This window comes from Corapipo altera, unplaced genomic scaffold (genome assembly GCF_003945725.1).
Source record: "Corapipo altera isolate COAL_440 unplaced genomic scaffold, ASM394572v1 61148, whole genome shotgun sequence".
Classification (NCBI taxonomy): Eukaryota; Metazoa; Chordata; class Aves; order Passeriformes; family Pipridae; genus Corapipo; species Corapipo altera.
The window spans coordinates 299,226-324,658 of NW_020884978.1; the positions used below are offsets into that span (position 1 = coordinate 299,226).

General features: G+C 44.7%; 1 protein-coding gene across 1 annotated transcript; it reads right to left on the minus strand.

The window, feature by feature from the left end:
- Positions 1–530: 530 nt before the first annotated feature.
- LOC113957786 lies at positions 531–1,295 on the minus strand (the record flags this gene model as incomplete). The annotated part of the gene is made up of 1 exon (XM_027665559.1): positions 531–1,295. A coding segment is annotated over one exon (765 nt), but the record flags the coding sequence as incomplete, so codon positions are not given.
- Positions 1,296–25,433: the final 24,138 nt, after the last annotated feature.

The following is a 25,433-nucleotide window of genomic DNA, read 5'->3' on the forward strand; positions in this document are numbered from 1 at the left end:
GGGTGCATCAGGCACAGCATTGCCAAACGGTTGACGGAGGTGACTGCCCCACTCTGCTCTGCACTGGTGCGGCCTCACCTTGAGTACTGTGTGCAGTTCTGGGTGCCACAGTATCATCATGGCTAGGTTTCGTGAACGAAGATTTGGGAAGGGCTTTACCCACATTTGTTGCAAGCACGTTGGTGGCTAAAAAGGCCAATACGAGATAGGCATGTCTGGTTGCAAAAGGCACAGCAAAAAGACTCCTTAGATGGTATATTCTGCAAGGTACGATTCTTTCTGCATTGTCTTTTCTCCTCAAGGGTGATCCTGTGTGCTTTCTCAAAAACATCAGCAGCGTTATAGATGGTGTGTCTCCAGGTCTCCCGATTGGAGGTCAGAGTAGACCAGTTATGGTGGTCAATATGGCCAAGGTTGAGATGTTGTTTCAGGGAGTCCTTGTATCTTTTCTTCAGGGCTCCTCTCTTGTGGCAGTCGGTGACAAGTTCACCATAAAGCAGGATCTTAGGGAGGTGGTGGTCCTTCATCCTGGAGACGTGTCCTGCCCATCGCAGTTGTGTTCTCAGCAACATGGTCTCAATTCTTGTGACTGCTGCTTGTTCAAGAACAGATGTATTGGTCACATAATCTAACCAGTGGATGTTTAGGATTGAACGGAGATAGCGTTGATGGAAGCGTTCTAGGAGACGCAGGTGGTCGCAGTAGATGACCCATGATTCAGATCTGTATAAGAAAGTAGACAGCACTATGGCTCTGTAAACACTGATCTTTGTACTTTTCTTCAGGTGTTTGTTTCGCCAAACTCTTTTATGAAGCTTTCCGAAAGCACTATATACCTTTGCTAACCTGTTGTCTATCTCTCCGTCAATCTTACCATCTGAGGAGATGAGGTTGCCTAGGTAATTAAACTGCTGGACTGATTTGAGTTCTGATTGGCCAATGGTGATATGGGGATGATGGGGGACTTCCTGAGGTGCAGGTTGATAGAGAACTTCTGTCTTCTTTAAACTGACTTCCAGCCCAAAGAGCTCAGCAGCGTCTGCAAAGCAGGATGTTAAACGCTGCAGGGCTGCTTCTGTATGGGCAACAAGGGCAGCGTCATCAGCATAAAGCAGCTCCCAGACAAGATGGTTTAAGGTTTTGGTGTGGGCCTTCAGTCGTCTTAGGTTGAATAGGCTTCCATCAGTACGATATCGAATGTAGATACTGTCCTGATCATCGAGGTCTGCCGTGGTCCTTCGGAGCATCATGCTGAAAAAGAGTGTGAATAGGGTAGGAGCGAGAACGCAGCCTTGTTTCACGTCATTCTTTATTAGAAAGGGCTCAGAAAGTGTTTTGCCATATCTGATCCTCGTGGAGTGAGATGATCATTTTAAGGAACTTGGGGAGACAACCTAAACGTTCCAAAATCTGTCACAGACCTTTTCTGCTCACAGTATCAAAAGCCTTGGTGAGGTCGACGAAGGTTACATAGAGACCTTTGTTCTGTTCCCTACACTTCTCTTGCAGTTGTCTGAGAACAAATACCATGTCTGTGGTACTCCTGTTGGCTCTGAAACCACACTGACTTTCAGGTAGAATTTCTTCTACTATAGCGGGTATTAGTCTGTTCAAGAGTATTCTTGCCAGGATTTTGCCAGCAATGGAGAGCAGAGTAATACCATGGTAATTTAAACAGTCTGATTTAATTCCTTTCTTCTTATACAAAGTGATGATGACTGCATCTCGAAGGTCTGATGGTAGTTCGCCTAGTTCCCAACAGCGCACCACAAGTGCAAGGCCCCCATGTTTCCAGACTTCGGGTGGAATTCCGTCAACCCCAGCTGCCTTGCCAATTTTCACCTGCTGTATGGTCTTAAGGGTTTTTCCCAAAGTGGGGACAGTATCCAATTCATACTTTACCGGTTGTTGTGTGATGGAGTGAATGGCTGTGTCTTGGACTACACGGTTGGTACTGAAAAGAGTCTGAAAGTGTTCAGACCATCGATTCAGAATGGAGGTTTTATCTGTTAGAAGCGTTTGACTATCAGCGCTGAGTAGAGGGCTTTGTACCTGGTATGTAGACCTGTATGCTGTTTTCAGGGCTTCATAGAATCCTTTGTGATCACCTGCATCTGCGCATAGTTGAGTTTTTACAGCTAGACTGATCCACCACTTGTTCTGGATGTCACGGAATTTCTGTTGGAGCTTGCTGCATGCAAGACGAAAGGCTGTTTTTCTTGCGTGACAGGATGGCAGTGCAAGGTGTGCTTGGTGGGCAGTTCTTTTCTTCCTCAACAAGTCCTGGATTTCTTGATTGTTTTCATCAAACTAGTCCTTGTTCTTCTTGAGGGAGAACCCTAAGGATTCTTCGGAGGATTGAAGGATGTTGTTTTTAATATGGTGCCAAATTGATTCAGGGGAGGAATCTGCAGAATCTGTGGAATGGTTTTCGAGCCTATTTTGAAGGTTAGCCTGGAATCTCTCTCTTACTGTGTGCCACAGTATAAGAAGAATATAAATCTATTAGAGTGTAACGGCGGGGTCCCTGTATGACAAGGAATAATGATGCTCCTCGTGGTGGTGTGGACAAAGAGGCTTTATTTCAAACTCGGTGCGGTTTTATTCCTTAACACCATGTGACTTCTTTAACCAACCAGGTTACTTATGTCGGGGCATGCTCTCTTGGGCTCTGTTACCTCGGCACATCCTTTGTGACCTTAGACACGCTTCCCACATCACCCCTTTCCTAAATATCTAAAAGAGGTCACGATAACAGTGTAAACAAAATGCAAACAACAATTCAAACGATCAAAACATTATAAGTTACCAAGTTTCGCAGTGATCCAGCACATTGCTTGCTTGACTACTTATACTTCTATTGTAAACATTTTTAAAACCTTCTTATATTCCTATAGGGTAGTGCAACTTGGAGAGATAACTTTATTAACTGGGACTTATCTTAACTGTGTGTAAACTACAACTTTTTTAATCTGAGGGGTTTTATAACTGGGAGATTTAACTTTATTTAAGAAACAGGGTAATCTTAGCAAACTTCAATTTCTTAAAAGTGACCTGTGGCTGAGGTAATGTTATTTTGTGAGATGTTTTGTTTTCCATTATTTGACTAGTCAAACAACTATTTTTATTCATTCACTCATCTCATTCATCAGTGGCCACCGTACACTGAACACACACACGAACACACACACGCACATTTCAGAGACTGCTTTCACCACGATGGTCATTTTCTAATGTAAACTTGAAACATAACATATCTCTTTTCAAACTTCTGCGTTGCTCTGGTTCCTGCTGCTGTGGTCACATATTTGAATAGGGTTTTTCACACTTGGGAGAATTCTGAGTCACAAAATCTAGGGATCTCGTCCAATGTCCTGAAATCAATTCTTACCATGATTAGTAGTTTGGGAGAAACAAACGCTTGAGGTGTGTGTTGCTTTTCAGACCTGCTTCTTTCAGCACTGTCACAACTCAAAAACTGATAACATACATAGCTTTTTACAGATGTTCTTACAGGTTACACTGGTTCTCCCCCCTTTTGTTTAAATTTAGCATGTGTTTCAAAATGTGATGTGCTTTTGCTGTTTTATGGTTTAATGTGGAATGCTCGTGATATGAGAATTTTCCTATTTGATAGGAAGTAGCTGGTTATTATTAATGTTAATCCATTTTTTGTATCAAGGTTGCTAAGCAACTAACTCATGTGTTTTGCACCCTTGTGTTTTGTCTAGTGGATGTAGTAGCAGTTATGCTTTGTGGATGTGTATCTATTTGCATGTACATTTTCAACATGTCTAATTCAGATATGTACATATCTGTTTGCTAGATCTCACTTGCCATTAACCAACTAGGGTTAATGCTTTCTGAGAGGCGTAAGGACAGCATAAGCGTGATTTCCTGACAGTGTGAGCATACCTTGATGATGTAGTTTTTATTAATTGTTATTTTGAATGGTCTCTTTAGAGAACCTGTATTCTGATGTAATGAATGAGACAATTGCTTGCCTTAAAACTCTGGGTATAGTGTTAAACATTGCTGCTTTAGCAGCTTCTTAGTTACTGTCAGTTATTGTCTGTGGTATGTCAGGATGTGATTTGTGTACATATATATAGAAATCATACTTTCTGCAACTCACAGGAACTAAACAGAACGCATTTTAAACAACAGGTAAGGGTTAACAATATCTCAAGGAAATTAACTTTCAAGACAGGATATTAAGCTTATAGCATAATAAGCACAATCATAACACTCGAGGATTGTTTAAAAACTTTTCAAGGTAATATGAATGACAATCAGTTCCAGAACTATACAGAAGCTTGGTTCATGGCCGTAGTTTTCCTACTGATCAGTGGCAGGATTTATTCAAGTCATTGCAGCATTTTGTGGTTTTCTAGATGCATGTGTGAAGGCCCTGAGGCCTTTTGCTGGTTCAGTTTTGCATCTGGTGTGGTTTTTAAAGGCAAATTGCTGATTTCTGTCACAATCTGTGCTTAAGGAGATGAATTAAAATATTACCACTAAAACTTGCCAGGGCATCTTAAAATCCGGCGTCCTCAGCTGTCATCCTATCCAAATTGTCTTTCAAAGCTGGAATGTTGGTAAAGGTAGGATTTCTTCCGTCCAGTTCTCTCAGTCGTGCTCTGCCCTAATGACAAGTTTGCAAACATATTAGCAGTTTACACAGATTTTAGGTGGTGTGGTGTGACAGAAAAAGTTGTTCTAGAACCAACAGTGGGCTTCTCTCAGTTTGATCCCACTGAAACAAACTGCAATGCTTCATACCTGCTGGAAACAAGGACTAGGCAGGATTGCCTTTCAGCATCTCTGTTGTTCTGTTTGCTTTTTATCACCTTGGTATAATTCTCTAACATTTGGTTTGCCTCTGCAGCTAACGATTTGTCAGACTTTAAACTGAAGTTCTCCCTTAGCAACATAAAGAGAGGGTATAGGTCCCCTATGGTTATGGTTAAAACAGGTTTTAAGCAATTGGTAGCTCTCTGAGGCTTCTGCAACTCCTGTAAATATAAATGTTTTTTACCTCGAGTAGTGTCAGCTGTGTAGAACTTTTTTGCTGTGTTCTCTCGTCCCAGGCAAGTCCAGAGTTGTGGTTGTTGAATTCTTCCTGAAACAACCTGAAGATCTGCATCTTGGGTGGTTTTGGTTAAAGCAGCAGGAAAAAATAGCAGTTCATTTCTTGTGGCCGTGGTTATTAATGTGTCATCTGCATAATGATGTATTATGGCTGTCTGATACTTTATCGAGGTATTTTGCATTCCCTGAGGAAGGGCAACCCAACCGTGACTTTGCATAGATTGTGCACTGTTTAAAACCATGATGGGAAAGAAAGGTTTCTGGGCACCTTCCGGGTGAAGGAGAATGGTTAAGGAATGGTTTTTTGAATCAGTTACCACTCGTGGCCAATTTGCTAGAAGCCTTATAGGTAGGGGCAGTCCGATCTGCAAGGCTTCTGCATGTTTTTTGACTGCGTGTTCTGCTCTTAACATTTGCAATGTTTTCCACCTGTCACCTTTCTTTGGGGTACAGGGTACACGGGTATTTTGGGGACTGGTTATTGGCATATTGTGGCTTGCTTTAATTTGTTTCCTTTCTTGCACATGAAAAGTAGTACCACAAAGGATTACAGCAAGCAGGGCTCCTACAAGCAGTATAATGCTTGTAGCACATCTTTTGCCTTGCTTATGGCACCTTTGGTATAACTCAGTCATTTCTCTGTTGCTAGGGTGTTTATGGAACGTTGCTACTAGGGGCTTCCAAGGACAATCTTCCTGAGAGTGACCTATTTCTTCACAACTAATACAACTAGCTATGTGTCTGACTTCTTTCTGTACTCTTATCTGGGCATTTAAAGCTGCAACTAAAGAGGCAGGTAGCTGCTTCTCAGAGTTACCTTTTTGGTAGGATTGTACCAGTTCAATAAAGTCACAGTTCTCCCCTGCAGGAGGGCTCTGCAAAACTCTTTCACAGTTTGCATTTTCTCTTTCAAAAGCCAAATGCTTGTACAGCATCTCTCTGGCTTCATTGTATTCAATTTGCTTGTTCAAAGCAGACTGCAGCTGGTCTACACATCTTAAATTTAACTCAGTATAACTTTGTAACTCTTTAATGGGGGACAGATGATCATCTTGATCTGCAGTGAGAATGCTTTCCATAGCCTTTAGGGCTTGCCTGGCTATCTCTCTATGGTACTTTGATTGTAAATCTGAATTATAATTTGCTTTCTTGCTTAATTGGTGTGCCGTGATGCCTGCCTGTGGGTATTTAATATGAATAGAGCAATTTTTCTGAAAATCAGTTAACCAAACTGTATATTGGGTGTCACTGAGAACTAATTTTACCAATTCTTCCCAGTCATATGTGGTGAAAAGATAGATGTAACTCAATGCCTCCAAATATTTGAAAATATTGGTTAAAGACAGACCAGAACCTCTTATCAAATGCCTCAGGTTCTCTGTGGTCCTATACAGGGTTTGACTCTGAGGGGACTGGTTTTGGCTAATATCGTCTGGGCATGCCTGATTAACATTCATGCTTTCCATACGAATTGCCTTGTCTAGACATTGTTCCCACATGTTAGCTGACTTCTCCCCATTTGCCCTTTTGATCCCTCCCGTTGGAATCCTGTTTTGTTCTTTCTCCCCCTCCCCCCATCCCTCCCATTTCTCCCCCGTTGTAGCCCCGGTGAGACCGGTTCTCTGTTGGGGGGTGGTGGGCGGTACAGGCGGCGAGTAGGGGGTGGGGTTGCCTCCCTCCTCGTGTCTTTGGGTGGGGCGGGGCTGCACCTGGGCCGGAAGAGAAAGTTCAGGGTTTGGGTCGTGAGGGGGGGAAAATGGCTGTGGCCACACCGGGCCACGTGGTCGCTGGTCATCCGCAGCGAAATGGGGTAGGTACGCTGAATTAGCCCCCCCATCGCTGTAACAGAATTGCCTGCTGTGGTCCCATGGGCCAGGAGTTTGCATGGCAATTCTGTCCCTTCCCAGCGACCGTGTTCTCCCGGCTCCCGTCCCTTTCCCCGGTATGTTTCCTAAGTTTCTGTTACTATGTTGCGTTGTGCTGCTACCAGCAGTGTGTGCGGGGGGTGCCGTGGGGGTTTTTCGTTTTTCCCTGTGTGCTTTGTGCGGGCAGAGTTTATAACCGAGTAAACTGCTTTATATTGCAAAAACTGGCAATTGCCTGTGTCTGTGTTTCGTTTCAATGTATCATGAGGTTTCTATGGAAACAAGTGTTTGTGTTTACCTTATCTACGAGCGGCTGGGAGCACACGTGTTCTGAGTCTTTTGTGTAGCAGTTTTGTTTATCTGGCAGTCTTTTCTCTGCGGTTTTTTCTTTCTCTCGGCGTCTCTGCGGGGGTCTGGGTCTGTTGCGGTTGTGGCGTGGAGGGGCGCGCGGCGGCGGCTCGGTGCGGGGCAGGATCGGTGCGGGAGTCCTCGGCGCGTGGCTGGTGTCCCGGTGCAGGCTGCGAGCGACGGCGCGGGGCAGCGGCAGGCACGGGGCAGCTGTAGCGACGGGCCCGGGGCTGGCTGCAGAAGCGGCGCTTGGGGCTGCAGGCGATCGGCGTGTGCGGGCTGCTGAAGCGGTGAACGGTGGCGGTGGCGCTGGCGGCTGCGTCTCAAGTCACGCGGCGGCGGCTCGGCGCGGGTCCGTCTCCGGCGAGCACGGCGTTCGCGGCAGCGGCGGTTCGGCGCGGCAGCGGCGGCTCCGGGGTTCCCGCAGTTCGCTGGGCGGTGCGGGGGTCAGGGCACGCTGTATCAGGAAGGCGCGGCACCTTCGGTAAAGCCCGCGTGATTTGAATGCGGCACGGGGGCTTTTTTGCGGCGGTGCTTTTTAAGCACACCCGCAGGGTCAGTCAGCGGTGGTGAGCAGGCAGGGAGCCGTGGCAGTTTCTGCTGGACAGAAAACTGAAGCGGGGCTCCGCGGGGGTCAGCGGTGGCTGGGGGTGTTAAGATGCGGCAGCGGCAAAACCGCTTCTCGCACGTGGTCCGGCTGGTGCTCTCGGCAGCGGCAAGGCCGCTTTTACCAGATTGGCCGACGCACGGGGACCAACAGGCTTTTCCCTGATGATCTTAAGGTGCTCCGCGGCCCGGGTCTCCGAGTTGCAGGCACGCTCTCGCCCAGGGAGCAGTCTTAGGCGTGCGGAATGCCTCCCAGTTGGACTCACCGCTTTTGATGTTGTGTGGACCCTCTGCTCTCTCCGGTTGCTGCTCGACCTCTCGGTTTCTTCTTCAACTTCTTTCTTCTCTTCTCTCGTGCACTTTCCTAATATTTTTGGAGCTCCTAAACTAACTTTACGTTTCTCAGATGCCACTGAGACCACGGCTTTACTGACGTCAAGGTTTTTTGCGGTAAAGGCTCCCGTCTCTGAGAATTGAGACGATCCCAGAGCCACCGGCTGATTTCCTGATTCAGGACAGATATCTGGCTTAATATAAGCTAAAAGAGTCCAGGGTAATTGGCTTAATATAAGCTAAAAGAGTCCAGGGTAATTGGCTTAATATAAGCTAAAATGTCCCTTTTCGGGTTGCCATATGTAACGGCAGGGTCCTTGTATGACAAGGAATAATGATGCTCCTCGTGGTGGTGTGGACAAAGAGGCTTTATTTCAAACTCGGTGCGGTTTTATTCCTTAACACCATGTGACTTCTTTAACCAACCAGGTTACTTATGTCAGGGCATGCTCTCTTGGGCTCTGTTACCTCGGCACATCCTTTGTGCCCTTAGACACGCCTCCCACATTAGAGAGCATCCAAAGGAGGGTCACAAAGATAGTAAAGGGTCTAGAGGGGAAGCCATATGAGGAGCGGCTGAGGTCACTTGGTTTGTTCATCCTGGAGAAGAGGAGACTGAGGGGACACCTCATTGTAGTCTTCAACATCCTCATGAGGGGAAGTGGAGGGGCAAGTACTGATCTCTTCACTCATTATATTTGGAAAAAGTTTTTCACTCATAGGGTGATTGAGCACTGGAACAGGCTCCCCGGGAAAGTGGTCACAGCACCAAGCCTGTCAGAGTTCAAGAAGCATTTGGACAATGCTCTCAGACACATGGTGTGATTCTTGGGGTGTCCTGCACAGGGTCAGGAGTTGGACTCTATGATCCTGATGGGTCCATTCCAGCTCAGCATATTCTATGATTCTATGATGTGCTCAGGATGTCAGTAAACAAAGGTTTGGAGTCTAGCCTTTTCATGCTAAAGAAAACATGATTAAGTGGCACTGGCATTAAACAAATGATGTCAAGTATTGTGGCAAAATACACTTATTCGTGTCTGAATACGGTTGTTAAATGATGTTCCCACCTTGATCTTCAAACACTCAATAAATGATCCACCAAAGACCTGTCACCTCTCATCTTTCCATCAAATGGATAGATTTTACTAAACTGTATTTATAAGATTAAATGTTGATGTTCAGTAATTGGCTCATAAGTATATTGAGGACACTTAAATCAACATAAGCGTGCTCAAGTGCCCTGTGATACTGTTTCCTGAAATTGAAGGAATAAATTCCCTGGACAATTTTAGTATAGAAAGGTAGAGAGCAGTTCCTTTAATTAAGGCCTTAAGGTGCACAAAATTACATATTGCACACACCGCATGGCATAGGTTTCACAATTTGATAACAATAGCTAATTATCATATCTTACCATCGCATAATGGATACACCCATCCCGAAAATTGTTCGTCCCCCAGGCCCTCCCTCAGGCCCTCCCTCAGTCCCACCTCCCCAAATTGGGTGAGTAGTATTCTTCAACCACCTCTTCCTCCACCTTCCTCTTCATCAGGGTCTTCTGTCCTGTTTGGAACTATTTCAAGGATTCTGGGCCTTCTGAATAGTTTTGACTAAAGTTACATCAAACAATGTGCCGGTTATATCTTGTTCTTGTACACTCTACAAACTAGATGTTCTTTAGCTTGCTAAAAATCTCTATTGAAATCCTTGACAAGGAATATTAAACAATATTTCTGGAATTTAGTGCAAAATGTATTTAACTAAAAGTTCTATCCTAAAAGTGCTAAAAAGCTACATTAAAAATCTATAGTGTTATTGTCGCGGCAGTCGAAAGTAAAGAAAAAAAACACTAACAGTCTAGTACCGAGCAAAGTACCAGTCTCTTTATTATTTCCCACAAGTCTTTTTACATCCCATGTTAGTAGCAAGCAGTTTTAGAAGGTAAGCAAGTAACTGTATTTTAATTGGCTATTATTTGTTAGTGATATTTTTGGTAAAGTTTTAGGCTAAATTTAAAGTTACATCCACTTAAAGCCTTACATCCACTCCCATCTACAGTGGGGGGAAAACCCCCCCCAGTTTAGCTACAGGCGTTCAATCTAGTTATAACTGTCCCAAATGCTCCGCAGTCTGGCTATGGGAGGGGGAAGAGGGCCTGGCAGAAGACCTGCCTCTCTCCTTCTTACCTCAGCAGTTGTGAGTCTCTCTCTCACAACACACACACACTCCTACACACTGCCTTCAGCTCCGGCTTGGTCAGGGTCGTGGGTTGGGGGCCCCGTCCAGCCCTCGACTTCTCTCTCTCGCTTCCTCTCACACACACAGACTGACTGCCAACAGTTTCCGGTTGTTGTGTATATCTAATTTTTACAGGAGCAAACAAGAACAGTTGCTCAGGGGGAACTCTCCTGGGACCCAATCACATCTAGGCCTCTAGACACCCTGGTTCCCAGGGGGGGGGCAACTCAAACCAAGACAGTACCCATAATATCTAATTCTTGCAGTGCGATGCCTACCGGTAGTTTAATCAGCCAAGCGGATACATTTGTAATGCAGTTCAGCGCTGAAGCATTGCAAGCCTTTCTAGCCCAATATTGTGGTCGCATAACATTGGAAACGAGTTTCACTGAATCAGAGTTATTTACAGGTGCCCCAATAAGGTACGTGTGGAAAGGCAGTTCGGGTTGCTTGAAGGAGGCACAGAAGGTGGTTTGGTTTAGAGCATTCATCAGGGTCACCCAGATGTTGTGGCTGTTCCATGGACTGAGTCATTCAAGCTGTTTTCTATAGGAGTCATCACTGCTGGTTCCTTCGAGACAGAATAGAACACACTCACCGAGCAGGAACCCACTGCGGTCCAGCATCTGTAGAAACACAAGCATACCCCTTTCCCCAGGTTATTAGTTGATGTGGACCTGACCATTGTCCAGACATCAAGTCCCGCACTTGGACAGGAGCAGGAGTGGTTACAGGTTGAGATGATACCAGAGAGGAAAAATGTAAAAATAGAGCAGGAAAGTGGGAATCCTGAGGAAAAGTCAAGAAATTCAAAACATAGATAGCCTTGTCTAGATGGGTCTGGGCAGAAGCACCCTGCACTCCCCTTTTCTGTTTTTGAAGCAGGCGCTTCAGAGAGCCATGCATGCATTCCACGATAGCTTGCCTGGTAGCAGAATGAGGGATGCCAGTAACATGGGACACCCCCCAATCACCCAGAAAGGTTTGAAATCTCTGAGAGCTATAGGTCAGGACGTTATCAGTTTTCACTTGTGATGGAACGCCGAGGGTAGCAACGGCTCATTGGAAGTGATGAATCACATCTAGGGCATGTTCACCTGTGTGAGCAGTAGCACAGACAGCATGGGAATAGGTGTCAATAGAAACATGTACATACTTGAGTTGTCCAAATTCTGGAAGGTGGGTAACATCCGTTTGCCACACCTGCAAAGCCTGTAACCCCCTAGGATTAGTTCCATAAAACATAGGGACATTCTGACCCTGACAATCTGGGCAGGTAGCCACAATAGATCGAGCAAGGGATTGTGGAATACCAAATTGTCATTTGAGAGTAGTGCTGCCTTGATGAAAAAAGCAATGCGAAAGGAGAACTTGTTGTTGTTTATCTGGAACAGGACCAATCTGTGCGGGGGCTACAAGATTGTCCGCCTGAGCATTACCCTCAGTAAAAAATCCAGGAAATGAGGTGTGACTACAAATGTGAAAAACAAAATAAGGGTTTGTTCGAGACTGAATAGTACACCAAAGGGTAAGCAAAACCTGAAAAAGAAGGCGATCATCACGAGCAAAAAGAACTACTTGATCCAAGCACTGAACCAGTCCTGCTACATAAGCAGAATCTGTAACAAGATTAAAAGGTTGAGGAAAAATTGAAATGCCAAGGTTGCAGCACGAAGCTCCATGACCTGTGGAGACCCAGACTGTTGAACCAGCTCATGTTGCCATCCTGTGGGCATATACCAAACCACAGCAGCTTTCCCTGTCTTACCAGAGCCATCAGTGAACACAGTAAGTCCATCCATGGGTTCCGTGGATGATAACAATTTCTGCCCAACAGGTATTTCATTAAAAAATTTCAGCAAAGGGTGTGAAGGCAAATGATAAGCGATTTGCCCCTGAAAATCTGCCATAGTAGCCTGTAGCTCATATTTATGAGCTAAACACCACTCAAAATAGCAAGATTGTACAGGTAAAACAATTCTACCAGGATCTCTACCAATTAATTTAATGTACCGTTTCCGTGCTTTCATGATGATCTCGGAGAGCAATTCAAACAATCCAGGAGCTGTTTTATGAGATCTGAAAGGTAAAAACAACCATTCAAGGATGTGTAGAGGATCTTCCCAAGTCTCATTCCATTGAACAAGGATCCCACAGGGGGAAACTTGATCTATGAGGACAAAAAGCTGAATGATTTGTGGCAGATCAATACAATAGGCGAAGCGTTCCGTTAACAGTGCCTGATGGATGGTTAACAAGACCTGATGGATGGTCTGAATTGCTTCCTGAGTCAAAGATCGTTGCTCCAGTGGATCAGTAGAATTATTGAGCAGTGCAAAAAGAGGTTGCAGTTGTGAATTAATTAACCCCAAATAAGGGTGAATCCAATTTAATGAACCAACTAATTTTTGGATATCAGTGAGGGTACGAATAGACATGTCTGACTGAACAGGTTGAGGTGTCACTTTTTGAGCAGTAACTAGGAAACCCAGATATTTCCAGGGCTCTGCGTGTTGTACCTTTTCTGGAGCAATGATAAGGCCAAATGACTGTAATGACTGTTTTGCTGCATCAGCCACTGCTATCAATTCATCTTTGTGCACTGACGAAAAGAGAATATCATCCATTAAATGATAGTAGAAACAATTTGGGAACTGGCTTCTAACAGGAGACAAAGCTTATGCTACAAACCACTGGCAAATGGTCGGAGAATTTTTCATTCCCTGGGGTAAAACCTTCCAGTGATATAATTTGGAGGGCTCTGCATGATTAACAGAAGGTACTGTAAAGGTAAATTTTTCTTTGTCATTATCATCTAAAGGAATAGTGAAAAAGCAATCCTTTAGATCAATTACTATGATAGGCCAATCGAGCGGTATCATTGTGGGCAATGGAAGCCCAGGCTGCAGAGTTCCCATTGTTGCCATGACAGCATAAACCTGTCGTAAATCATGCAAAAGCCTTTATTTCCCAGATTTCTTTTTTATGACAAAGACGGGAGTGTTCCAGGGGCTATGCGATGGTTCTATATGACCAGCAGCCAGCTGTTCTTGCACAAGTTCCTGCAGGGCTTGTAACTTCTCGGAGGGTAGGGGTCACTGTCCGATCCACACTGGAGTATCTGTTAACCATGTTAATGCCAGTGTGGGCTGTTTGACACCCTTCATCGCAGCAGCCCCCGTCAAAAATCTGTCGTGATTCTAACTCCCCACTGAGGCAGACAGTCTCTTCCCCACAAAGTTAGGGAGGCAAGGGTGACATATGTTCTCACGATTGCAACTTGCCCTTCAGGATTGCAGATTAGGATAAAATGAGCTGCCATGCGACTTTGGGCAGTTCCCCCCAGTCCCACAACACCCAGATCAGAAGATACCAGAGGCCAGGAACTCGACCAGTGATACAGGGAAATTATAGTGACATTGGCCCCCATATCAAGCAACCCCGTCACCTTAACAGTAGAAGGCAAAGCTTTTCCATTGCGCAGTTCACAGATCATCTGTGGACATTTGTGGGACACAGTCTGTGACCAAAAGACTTGCAGAGGTCCTGTTGATCCAAATCCTCCAGCGTGTCTCTCTCGGTCTTCTGTCCTGGGAACACAACTCACAAAAGGCACAAGTTGAGCCATACGTGTTCCTTTTGGAATGGTCACAGGTGGGTAGGGGGTAGAGACCATCGCACAAATAGTCTGCATTGATAACCCTGACATGAACAATTATCCCAGCAATCATACTACTTGAACGCCTGATTAATAAGGCACTCAGTCCCTGACTGATGGGTCCTTTAGCATCTAGGGGAACTTTGACAACAGCTGTGGTAGAAATTGTCACTGTGCCAGTGGTGGATACATCCATACTGGTTGCTCCGCTGGTCCTCCAGGTGAGCTGATCACAGAGGGGAACACCAGAGGAGCTGCATATGGATTGTGCTGAGCCAGTGAAGGTATTTGTGTCCGAGTGCACCTCGCTTTGCCGTTTCCCTGCAGGGGTTGGCCATTAGCATTAATTTTGGATCGGCAGTGTTTTGCAAAGTGGTCGGGCTTCCCATAGTAACTACAGTGGATGCCCAGGGGATTAGGTAAAACCTTTTGCTTTCCCTCATTACCTCTAAGAGGTCAATTAGCTTTAACATGTCCCTCCTTTTTGCAAGTGAAACAGCGAGGAGTAGGGCGTAGCACTGTTGCAAGAGTAGACATTTTATGCACCACGGTACCTACTTTTGAACACACTGAGACCATATCAATGACCAGTGGGTCTCCTCACAGTGTTTCTATGATTCTCTGGTAGTCCTCGTTTGAATTATCTTTCACTAACTGCTTTAGGAACATTTGATGTAGAGTTTTGTCATCTACTTGTTTTTCTAATGAGACTGCGATATGCTCGACAAACTGCAAAAACGGCTCTTTCATCCCCTGTTTCACTGTGGTATGATGATGTGAGATGACCATTTTGAGGAACTTGGGGGGACATCCTAAGCGTTCCAAAATCTGCCATAGACCTTTCCTGCTCACAGTATCGAAAGCCTTGGTGAGGTCGACGAAGGTTACATAGAGACCTTTGTTCTGTTCCCTACACTTCTCTTGCAGTTGTCTGAGAACAAATACCATGTCTGTGGTACTCCTGTTGGCTCTGAAACCACACTGGCTTTCAGGTAGAATTCCTTCTGCTATAGCGGGTATTAGTCTGTTCAAGAGTATTCTTGCCAGGATTTTGCCAGCAATGGAGAGTAGAGTAATACCACAGTAATTTGAACAGTCTGATTTAATTCCTTTCTTCTTATACAAAGTGATGATGACTGCATCTCGAAGGTCTGATGGTAGTTCGCCTAGTTCCCAACAGCGTAGTAAGAACTCGTGAAATTTAGCATGGAGTGCAAGGCCCCCATGTTTCCAGACTTCAGGTGGAATTCCATCAACCCCAGTTGCCTTTGCCAATTTTCACCTGCTGTATGGTCTTAAGGGTTTCTCCTAAAGTGGGGGCAGTATCCAATTCATACTTTACCGGTTGTTGTGTGATGGAGTGAATGGCTGTGTCTTGGACTACACGGTTGGTACTGAAAAGAGTCTGAAAGTGTTCAGACCATCGATTCAGAATGGAGGTTTTATCTGTCAGAAGTGTTTTACCATCAGCGCTGAGAAGAGGACTTTGAGCTTGGTATGTAGGCCCGTATGCTGTTTTCAGGGCTTCATAGAAACCTCTGTGATCACCCGTGTCAGCGCACAATTGTGTTTTTACAGCTAGACTGATCCACCACTTGTTCTGGATGTCACGGAGTTTCTGCTGGAGTTTGCTGCATGTAATGCGAAAGGCTGTTTTTCTTACATGACAGGATGGCAGTGCAAGGTGTGCTTGGTAGGTGGTTCTCTTCTTCCTCAACAATTCCTGGACCTCTTGATTGTTTTCATCAAACCAGTCCTTGTTCTTCTTGAGGGAGAACCCTAAGGTTTCTTCAGAGGACTGCTGGATGCTGTTTTTAATATGGTGCCATAGTGTTTCAGGAGAGGTATCTGTAGAATCTGAGGAATGGTTATCAAGCCTAGTTTGAAGATTAGCCTGGAATTTGTGTCTCACTGTGGTTGATTGGAGATTGCTAACTTGGAGTCTCCTCCTTGGGATACTGACCCTTTTAGGTTTGAATTTAAGAATGAGGTTAAGTTTACAGCGCACCAGTCAATGGTCTGTTTGGCATTCTGCGCTGGGCATCTAACGGTTGTGGTGGACATCACGGACATCTCTCCGTCGCACCAAGACATAATCGATGAGGTGCTGATGTTTGGATCTGGGATGCATCCATGTTGTCTTCAGACTATTTTTCTGCTGAAAGATAGTGTTAGTAATGGTGAGCTGTTGCTCCGCACAGAATTCTAGTAGAAGTCGACCATTATCGTTGCAGCTTCCAACACCATGCTTGCCTAATATTCCTTTCCAGGTTTCAAAATTCTTTCCTACTCTGGCATTGAAATCACCAAGGATAATGGTCTTATCATCTGCAGGAAACTTCTGGGTAAGGCGGCACAGGTGTTATGACCCACCGCAGGAAAAGGGAAGGGTGGGTAACCCAGGTTCTTATCAGTAATTCCCTGGGGGGGATTAGAGTGAAACGACACTGAATAATCGGTGTCTGAAAACATATATTGGTAAGATTTATTTTAACAATTTTGTATCAACAGGCATGCTAGCATTTTGGGTGTTGTCATATAACAATGTGACATAGAGATAACCATTGGGGGAGGGAGAAAATGCAGATGTGGCAATGGATTTGCCATATGTAGGATGGAAGAAGTCCTGTCAGAGATGGACTAGTGAAGAAAAAGAAGAAAACCGCTCAAATGTTATCGAAACAGAAGTTTTTAATGTGGTTTAAACAGGTTTCAAAATGATTTTTGCTTTTTTGCAAAGTCATTACTCCCTTTTCCCGACACCCCCTGTGAGGGACTTGTCTCCCATACAGGAGTGTCCTGGGAAGATGTCCTGAGGTGTTTCTCATTGGCCTTTGTTAACCCCTTCCTATTGGCTGTTGACTCTTTACCTGATTGGTTTTTTCTATGTGACCCTGAACTTGTGATTGGTCCCCTTTTGACCCTTCTAAAAGCCTTATAAACCCCTACCCCACAATAAACTTCCTCTTTCGTCCGTCGCTCCCTGGTGGTCTGTGAGCTCCTTACGGGGTTATCGGGCCATGTGCCGGGGGCAGGGGGGAAGAGCATTCACCTTCCAGGCAATGGGCTGGCTCCCAGGGCCTGAAGGTCTCCCCCTCCCACTAATCCGTCATAAATGGTGCCCTCGTGGTGAGACAACGGCTGTCTGAACTCTTCTGTGAAGGCGCAGAAGGTGGAGATTTCTGCGTTCCACGATGGACTGGTGTCTAAGCGGTTCAAGGTATTAGCAGATTCAGCATCACCACGACTCAACCCTTCGGGATAGCAGTCTGTTTTGAATACCTCAACCTTCCTGACGACAATCAGGTAGGAGCAGGCGCCGGCAAATTCCCTTAAAAAAAACCAAAAAACAAACAAACAAAAACAAAAAACCCCCTAAAATTGCAAAATGGGTGCATCCCTCTCTAAGACTGAAAAAGAGAACTATAAGCGTTTGAAAAATTTATTGAGTTGTAATGGAAAATCGACTAACAAAACAGCTTTAAAATGCCTTTCCAAAGTTATGGTTAAAAATGACTTTAAACTTCCTTTCTGTCTGACGACTCAAGACTGGGACTTATTAGGCAGACAGATATGGATGGCTGCAAATTCCAATGATAAAGCAGCAGTACATGCCAACATAGCTTGGACCCACGTCTTGGCAATACTTGAAATGCAACAGAAAAGTTCCAAGCCCCTACGGGAGGACACCGCAGCTTCCCTCCTGGGTCTAGGAGAGGGGGGGCGACCTAAGTCGCCTCGGGAAACGGGGGAGGAGGGAGACGGAGATCCCGTCCGGCAGCCGCGGGCAGGGGTCCCCCTTCGGCACCCCCCCCCACCGTGGTCGGTGCATGGCGGTGCCGCGCACCCGGTCCCTGATACGGCTGGCGGTTTTGGCACTGGCCCACCCCAGCCCCCTGTACGGGTCGGACCCGGGGCGGCAACACCCCTCCCGGGCAGCACCGAGGCGGCCCCTGCCCCGTCCCGGGCTCCTCTGTGGCGACTGCCGGTGGAGCGAGGGGAGGAGGAGCCGTCCGAGGCCAGCACCGGCGGGACCCCTCCCCGCCTCCCACTCCCTCTCCCTCTGAGGGCAGGCGATCTTATCCCGCCGTTCCCGAGTCCACGCTCTCCTCACCCGACTAACAGCACCGCTCCAAGCACGCCCCCAGTGACACAAAACTTTATTCCACCGCCCCTCACACAAAATAGCTGCCACAGGCACTCTTCGGGGCAGAATTGTGCCGAGAAAAATCCAGCAGGCGTTTGTGTGGCTTCAGCCCCAGCCCCTCCTGCCCGGCAGCTCTCAGCAGGAGATCACCAACTGTGGTTTCCCCAGGCACTTTCACAGACGCAGCCCCCAGCCGCCATCATCGCATGGTCAAACAAAGGAGGCGGGGAACTTCTAGCTTCCAACCACACCGGACCGACAGCGAGAACTTCCGCGTTCCCTACGGATGCCGAGCGGGACAGGATGACGTCATCGGGACTCCCTCCCTGTCTATGCCCAGCGCCGGGGAGGGGCCAACCTCTGCTTTGCAGTTCCAGCTCTCCCCCGCTTCTTTCTACATCATGCCACAACATGCAAGGAAAACAACAGCTTCAGAACATCTCTACAACCGACCATCAAAGACTCAGCCACCTAACGGACCTCACCCCCACTCTCCCCACCTCTCACAGTGTGCAACTAGCTGTGACTGACTCAGCAGAACCAGACTTATCAAACAGTTTTCCAGCTACAAATCATTCGCAATCCTTAACAACATTTAAAAATTTTCTCCCAATAATCCATTTTCAAATACGTCAAATAATTTTAACAATTCTGTTTCTCCTTTTAACCCTTTTCTTTCTTCCACAGGAACCAACCATACGAATAATTGTAATGATATAAATAACATTGATACACATGTTAATGGTTTAAATTTCTTGCAGGCATATCCAGTGTTTTATAATCCAGGTGCACCCCTGGTGTGGGATCCCTTAACCATACCCCTTCTCAAGGATGCAAAAAAGGCAGTAACAACTTATGGTTTAAATTCAGCATACGCAATGGGAATTCTGTCATCTTTATTCTCAGCCTTTGTACTAACTCCAAATGATTTAAAAGATATAATGAGATCTTTGCTAAATAAGGTACAAATAACATTGTTTTTAGATGAATGGAAAGCTTTAATTAGAAAATATGCTCATGAAACTAGTACCACTACACGTAGACCTATAGAAACTACCATACAAATGCTTTTTGGTGAGGGTCCATATGCTACAAATACAGATCAGGCCAAAATTCCAAAACAAGACTTAATTGCTACCAGAAATATGGCATTACAGACACTGCAATCAGTAGCTGATGCCTCTCAAACCACTCCACCTTTCAATAATGTAATTCAAAAGCCGGATGAATCTTTTATTGATTTTGCAGAGAGATTGAAAGAATCTATAGAAAAACAAATAAATGTGAAAGAAGCACAAGATGCCCTATTCTTGAAACTTGCTATCTCCAATTCAAATGCACAGTGTCAGCAGATACTCAGAAACCTTCGTGACCCTACCCCCATGGATATGGTAAAGGCTTGTAAAGATATTAGCCCTCATGACAAATTAACAAATAGTCTGGTCCAAGCTCAAGTGTCAATGTCTAACCAATTAGCTGAAGCTAATACACAATTAGGCAACCAAATTGCAGAAGCAACTCAGCAGATGGCAGAAAAAATGACCCAAGCCTTAGCAGCAACCCTAGATCACTCCAAAGTAATATGCCATAATTGCAAATGTCCAGGTCATATAAAAGCTAATTGTCCAAAATTTAAAAACCCCAATTCTCAAAAAACCATTCGTCCAGGCCTTTGCCCCAGATGTAAAAAAGGGCTACATTGGGCTATAGAATGTCGATCCCTATTTGACAGAGATGGAAACCCACTATCACCCAGGCCTATTCACAGAACACAGAATTTGGGAAACGGCTTAGCGAGCGCTTAGAGCAGCGCGTGGACATAAAAAGCTCTTTTCAGCAATCTAATCTACCCCTCTCAAGCAGTTCCCAACAAAAACCCCAAACAGGTGCCTTTAAATTGGAGTTAGCAACTTCAAAACCTCAAACCTTAGAAAAAACAGAGTATCACACTGTGCTATTACCTTCTGCTTCTTCTCAGGTTTCAAATTTTAAAGGTAAATGTGTTATTACAGGAACAGATTCTGCAACTGCATTAAGCATTACTGTGTTACCTATGGTTATGAGTCTCCAAGATTCTAAAGTTGTATCTGTTGTAATTAAACCTAACTTTGTACCCACAGTGATTAATCCAGAGGATCAAATAGCACAGGTCATACCCATGGAGGAAGAAACCCAGGATGAACAGGGAATTCGAACGTCAGGAGCCCTTGCCACACCTCCTCCAACAATTCCAAATTGGGTAATGCTCTCTGGTCAAAATGTTTGGCTAAACCTGGCACAATCATTAAATACTGACTCTATCTGTCTATCTACCTTAGACCCCTCTCACCCTTTTAAGACCTGTCTGGTAGGAATCCCCTGGACACCAAGAGAATGGGGTGATTTTAGAAATCAATATATCCCCTGGTGTGATGACCATGATCAGTTTAGAAATCCATTCTTAGACTGTCTCACAAGACCAGCAAAAACTTCACATGACAGACAGACATTTAGCTATCAGTGGCAGAGACCTGAGGAATTAGAAATCTTGGGGAGTATTATATCTCCTCTCTGTTTTTACTTCATTCACAACAAATATGTTGCCCCTTCTGAATTAATTAATGTCACTTCTTATGGACCTTATTCCAACTTCAGTTTCTGGTGCAAGGAAGAGGTTCCTTTAATTTGTGGACTTAGAGTCTGGAATATGATTCCTAGATTAGCTGCTGGAGGCCCCTGCACATTTGGAAAATTAACACTGTACAATCCAGCTACCCTTATGAAATCTTTACCTGTAAGTCCTCCCAAAAATCATGCAAAAAGAAACATTAACCTCCAAACAATCTCACCTTTCCCACGTCAGAGTGCGCAGGCAATTCCAAGGTTTATACTCATCTCTTAACCTCTATCCATCACAACCAAAGCCACCTTCTCCACCTAAAGCAGTACAGGTCCCTGTGGCTGCAGCACCCCCACCTCCAGTTGAAGAACATCCTTTAGCAAAATTGCAGTCCTTGAGTGAATTCACAGCAGAATGCAATTCCAACATGCATTTTTGGTCCGACACCATAAACGTTCTAAGTGGTCTGCTTCCAGTTGTCAGCTCCACAAAAGCCTTAATGCTCCCTACCAGAATGGGATGTTGGCTAGCAAAAGAAGCTAATGCCACCAGTGTTGCCCTTGATGATCTATTACAAGATACCCAAACCAATAAGAAAGCCTTGTTACAAAATCGTGCTGCAATAGATTTTCTCCTTCTAGTAAATGACCATGGGCGTCAGGAGTCTGAAGGCCTCTGCTGCCTCAACTTCTCTGATCACTCCCAATCTATCCACTCCCAGATTAATCAGCTTAAGTCCTTAGTTAATGAAATCAAGCGAGTTGATCATCTGACTTTTGATGAGTTTTTCAACTGGTTGCCCTTCAAAGGCCTCTCTTCCACTATTAAGAAAATTATTGTAGTTATCGTACTAGGACTTTCCGTAGTGTTTCTCTTTCTGTGTGTCTTTCCATGCTTGCTCAGTTGTGCCAGAACCTCTCAATCATTAAAAGCATATCCAGCTTTAGAAAAAAGAAAAGGAGGAGTTGTGGCAATGGATTTGCCATATGTAGGATGGAAGAAGTCCTGTCAGAGATGGACTAGTAAAGAAAAAGAAGAAAACCGCTCAAATGTTATCAAAACAGAAGTTTTTAATGTGGTTTAAACAGGTTTCAAAATGGCTTTTGCTTTTTTGCAAAGTCATTACTCCCTTTTCCCGACACCCCCTGTGAGGGACTTGTCTCCCATACAGGAGTGTCCTGGGAAGATGTCCTGAGGTGTTTCTCATTGGCCTTTGTTAACCCCTTCCTATTGGCTGTTGACTCTTTACCTGATTGGTTTTTTCTATGTGACCCTGAACTTGTGATTGGTCCCCTTTTGACCCTTCTAAAAGCCTTATAAACCCCTACCCCACAATAAACTTCCTCTTTCGTCCGTCCCTCCCTGGTGGTCTGTGAGCTCCTTATGGGGTTATCGGGCCATGTGCCGGGGGCAGGGGGGAAGAGCATTCACCTTCCAGGCAATGGGCTGGCTCCCAGGGCCTGAAGGTCTCCCCCTCCCACTAATCCGTTGTAATGCATAGGGGAGAAAGACAGGATAAGAGTAAGGGAGAGTAAAGAAAAAGAAAAGATAACAGTAGAAAAAAACCATATATAGTCACCGCCCACGAGGTCCAGCGATGACACTTGGTAGTTACCGCTTCCATGTCTGTCAATTGAAGTGGTGGCCTTGATCTGCTGGGGGTGAAGGAGAGAAGCCCCCACACGCCAAGAAGTTATGACTTGTTATATCCATGGTTAGTGTCATGGGGCATGCCTCCAGCCTCCAAAACTCTCCCTGGGCCCTGCGCAGAGTTTCTGTGTCTGGTCTGGTTCCCACCCTTTTAGATTGGCAGAGGGGGGGATGGGCTTTGATGGGCCATCAGAGGTATAATGCAACAGTCAAAAGCCTGCAAACTTGGCTCTTCACTGGAGGGAGGGATGGGCCCAACTGCCCATCTGAGGTATAATGCAAAGGTCAAAATCCTGCAAGAGTCTCCTAGAATGCATAAATCTGGAGAGTTGGGGCATATATACTAAAGAGGACAACGTGTTGCTTGTTGTGTAGTGGAAGGCGTAGGGAGATAATTCAGTCAGAATGAGCTGATGGCAGATTTTCGAGTTTGGGAACAATAGAGTTTTTGATCATGAAGCCGACTCCTGAGATATGCTTTTCAGTTCTGGGCTTACCTGTCCAAAAGAGTGTGTAACCGGCACCATGTTCTCTGAGGCTACCTTCCTCGTGAAGGCGAACTTTGCTGAGAGCAGCAATGTCGATGTTGAGACATGACAGTTCATGGGCAATCAGGGCAGACCGGCGCTCAGGACGTCGGCTATCTGCAGAATCGAGCATGGTTCTGATGTTCCAGCATGCTAGAGTTAATTTGGCTGCACTCTGGGAGGCAGGTGTATATGCCTTTGTCTTTTGATCTTTGTGTGACTGCATTTGTAGAAGATGTCGATACAGGGCTTTGCAAATGTGGGTAAGGCCTTTGAGCCTGCGCAATGGATTTTTTAGGTGAGACACAGTATGCGCTGAACTGAATCCACCCTTTAATCCTAAGGTTCATCTGCCAGGGCCGCGTGAGCTTTGATGGTGGTAGCGAGGTCCCCAGGATGTAGGTTTAATTAGAGTGACCTTCTCTTAGATGGATGGCCTTACAGGGCTGATCGAGCTCCATCTGCCTGGGTTTAGAGTTGTCCTTCTCTTCTGTGTGTTCCGGGCTACCGCTCTCATCTCCCACGATGGCACGGTCCGCACCAGCGAAGCTCCTCCTCCTCTCTTGCTCCTTTCTGCACCCGGGGCCTGGGGCACGCGTCCCTGGGCTGAGCTGGGGCCGCCGCACACATGTCCCTAACAAGCAACTGACTTAAACCACCTCCAGCAGTTTCTCAGAACTAGGGAGAGAGTAGAACTTACCTTACAAGAACTACAACTTTGCAAATAAGATAAATGAAAAGCCAGCAGGCTGAGGATTTCCTTAACTCTTAGATAAAACATCTCTCTATCTCCCTGTTATAAACTGAGAAGTAACTGTGACAGTGAAGTGACCCTGTCAGGTTCTATGTGTACTTGGCTCAGTGCTTCTCTAGACTCTCAGTCTGCAGGAGTGGGGAACTGTCTTCTTGAAACACCCCCACAGTTAGTGCTGTGAATACAAGTGCGTAAAGCCAGAGGCCTTACCCTGGGTTGGCATTACACTGATCACATCTTTAGAATTGTGTTTAAAAAAGTTTACTCAGCTGATTTTTACATGATCTTACAACTAGTTATTTGTTCTCCTTTGTGCTGCTTATGTTGTGAATTTTGTTCTCTTACCAGAATTTTGTAGACAAAAGAACTAAAAATACAAGCAGATAATGTAGATCGTATCTAAGGAATCAGCTGCAAGCTGGAATCTGGCCTTCTCCATCCTTCTGAACTGCACATGTAGCTTAAAGCTGAGTATTAAAAAGAATAATCAAACAGTACTTTTTCACTGTTATAGACTCAAACATACTAAATATATTGGAAAGTAAGTAAATTAACTTTTAAGTAATTAACTTTTCCTTCCCTCTTGGAATAGTGGGCAACATTTCTACAGTGTTCTGAAGGGAAAAACCTTTGTAGTTATATTTTTAGTTTTGTGGACATATTGTTAATTTCCTACTGAGATAATATTGATTATAATTTTGGAAAAAGAGAGAAAACAAAACAAAATCTTTAATTTGATCCCAAGTGCAAGAAATGTATGGTCTGTATTGAAAAGACCTGAAATGCACCTGATGTTGTAATTAATATGACTAACAATACCTTTAATATGCCTTCAAGTGATCCTTATTTGTTTAGTTATATCACAAATCAAAAAGTATCCATTCTCAATCTATCATTAGTAATTCTCATGAATAAGAGGAGTTAATCTGTGGCTCTGGTGAGCCTAGCCCGAGACTGAGAAGATGATGCAGAATACAGTAAATTAGAGAAACCGTTCTAATTGTTTTTGTCATCTTTGTATTAACCAGAACAATAACTACAGCCATGCGTTAGCCATTCAATGCAGACCTCTTGCCCTAATAGATCTCTGAATCTACTATTCCAGAGTTAAGAAAGTCTCTGTCACCAACAATGTGTTTTAACTTATTCTTTTTGTATGCAGTGTTATATTGCTAGCAAGCAAGAATCAGAGTTAGAATCAAAACTTGCATTTGTCTCCAGTATAGAAAGTTATAACATGATTAAATTTGTATTATGAATTTAGCTGGAATTTGAAAACAAACTCAAAATTCTATATCATATCCAAACTAGAAAAACTTTAAAAGAATGAATTGCCAGTATAGTTTGAATAATACTGTCAAATTGCCAGACAATACTATAGTTATTGATATTATATTTCTGTTGCCTTTGTAAAAATTGGTATTGTTTTGTTACACTGTTTGTTTTACAATGCTTATGTTTATATATGCTTTGTCCCTGTAGTTTTATAATGAGTAACAAGAATTATTTGGAATATCTCTCTCCTCTCTAACTGCTGATGAATATTTTATGTTGTTTTCCTTGTTTTTTATCAATATACTGTTTAAATTGTTCAACAGTATCATGGTCCAACCA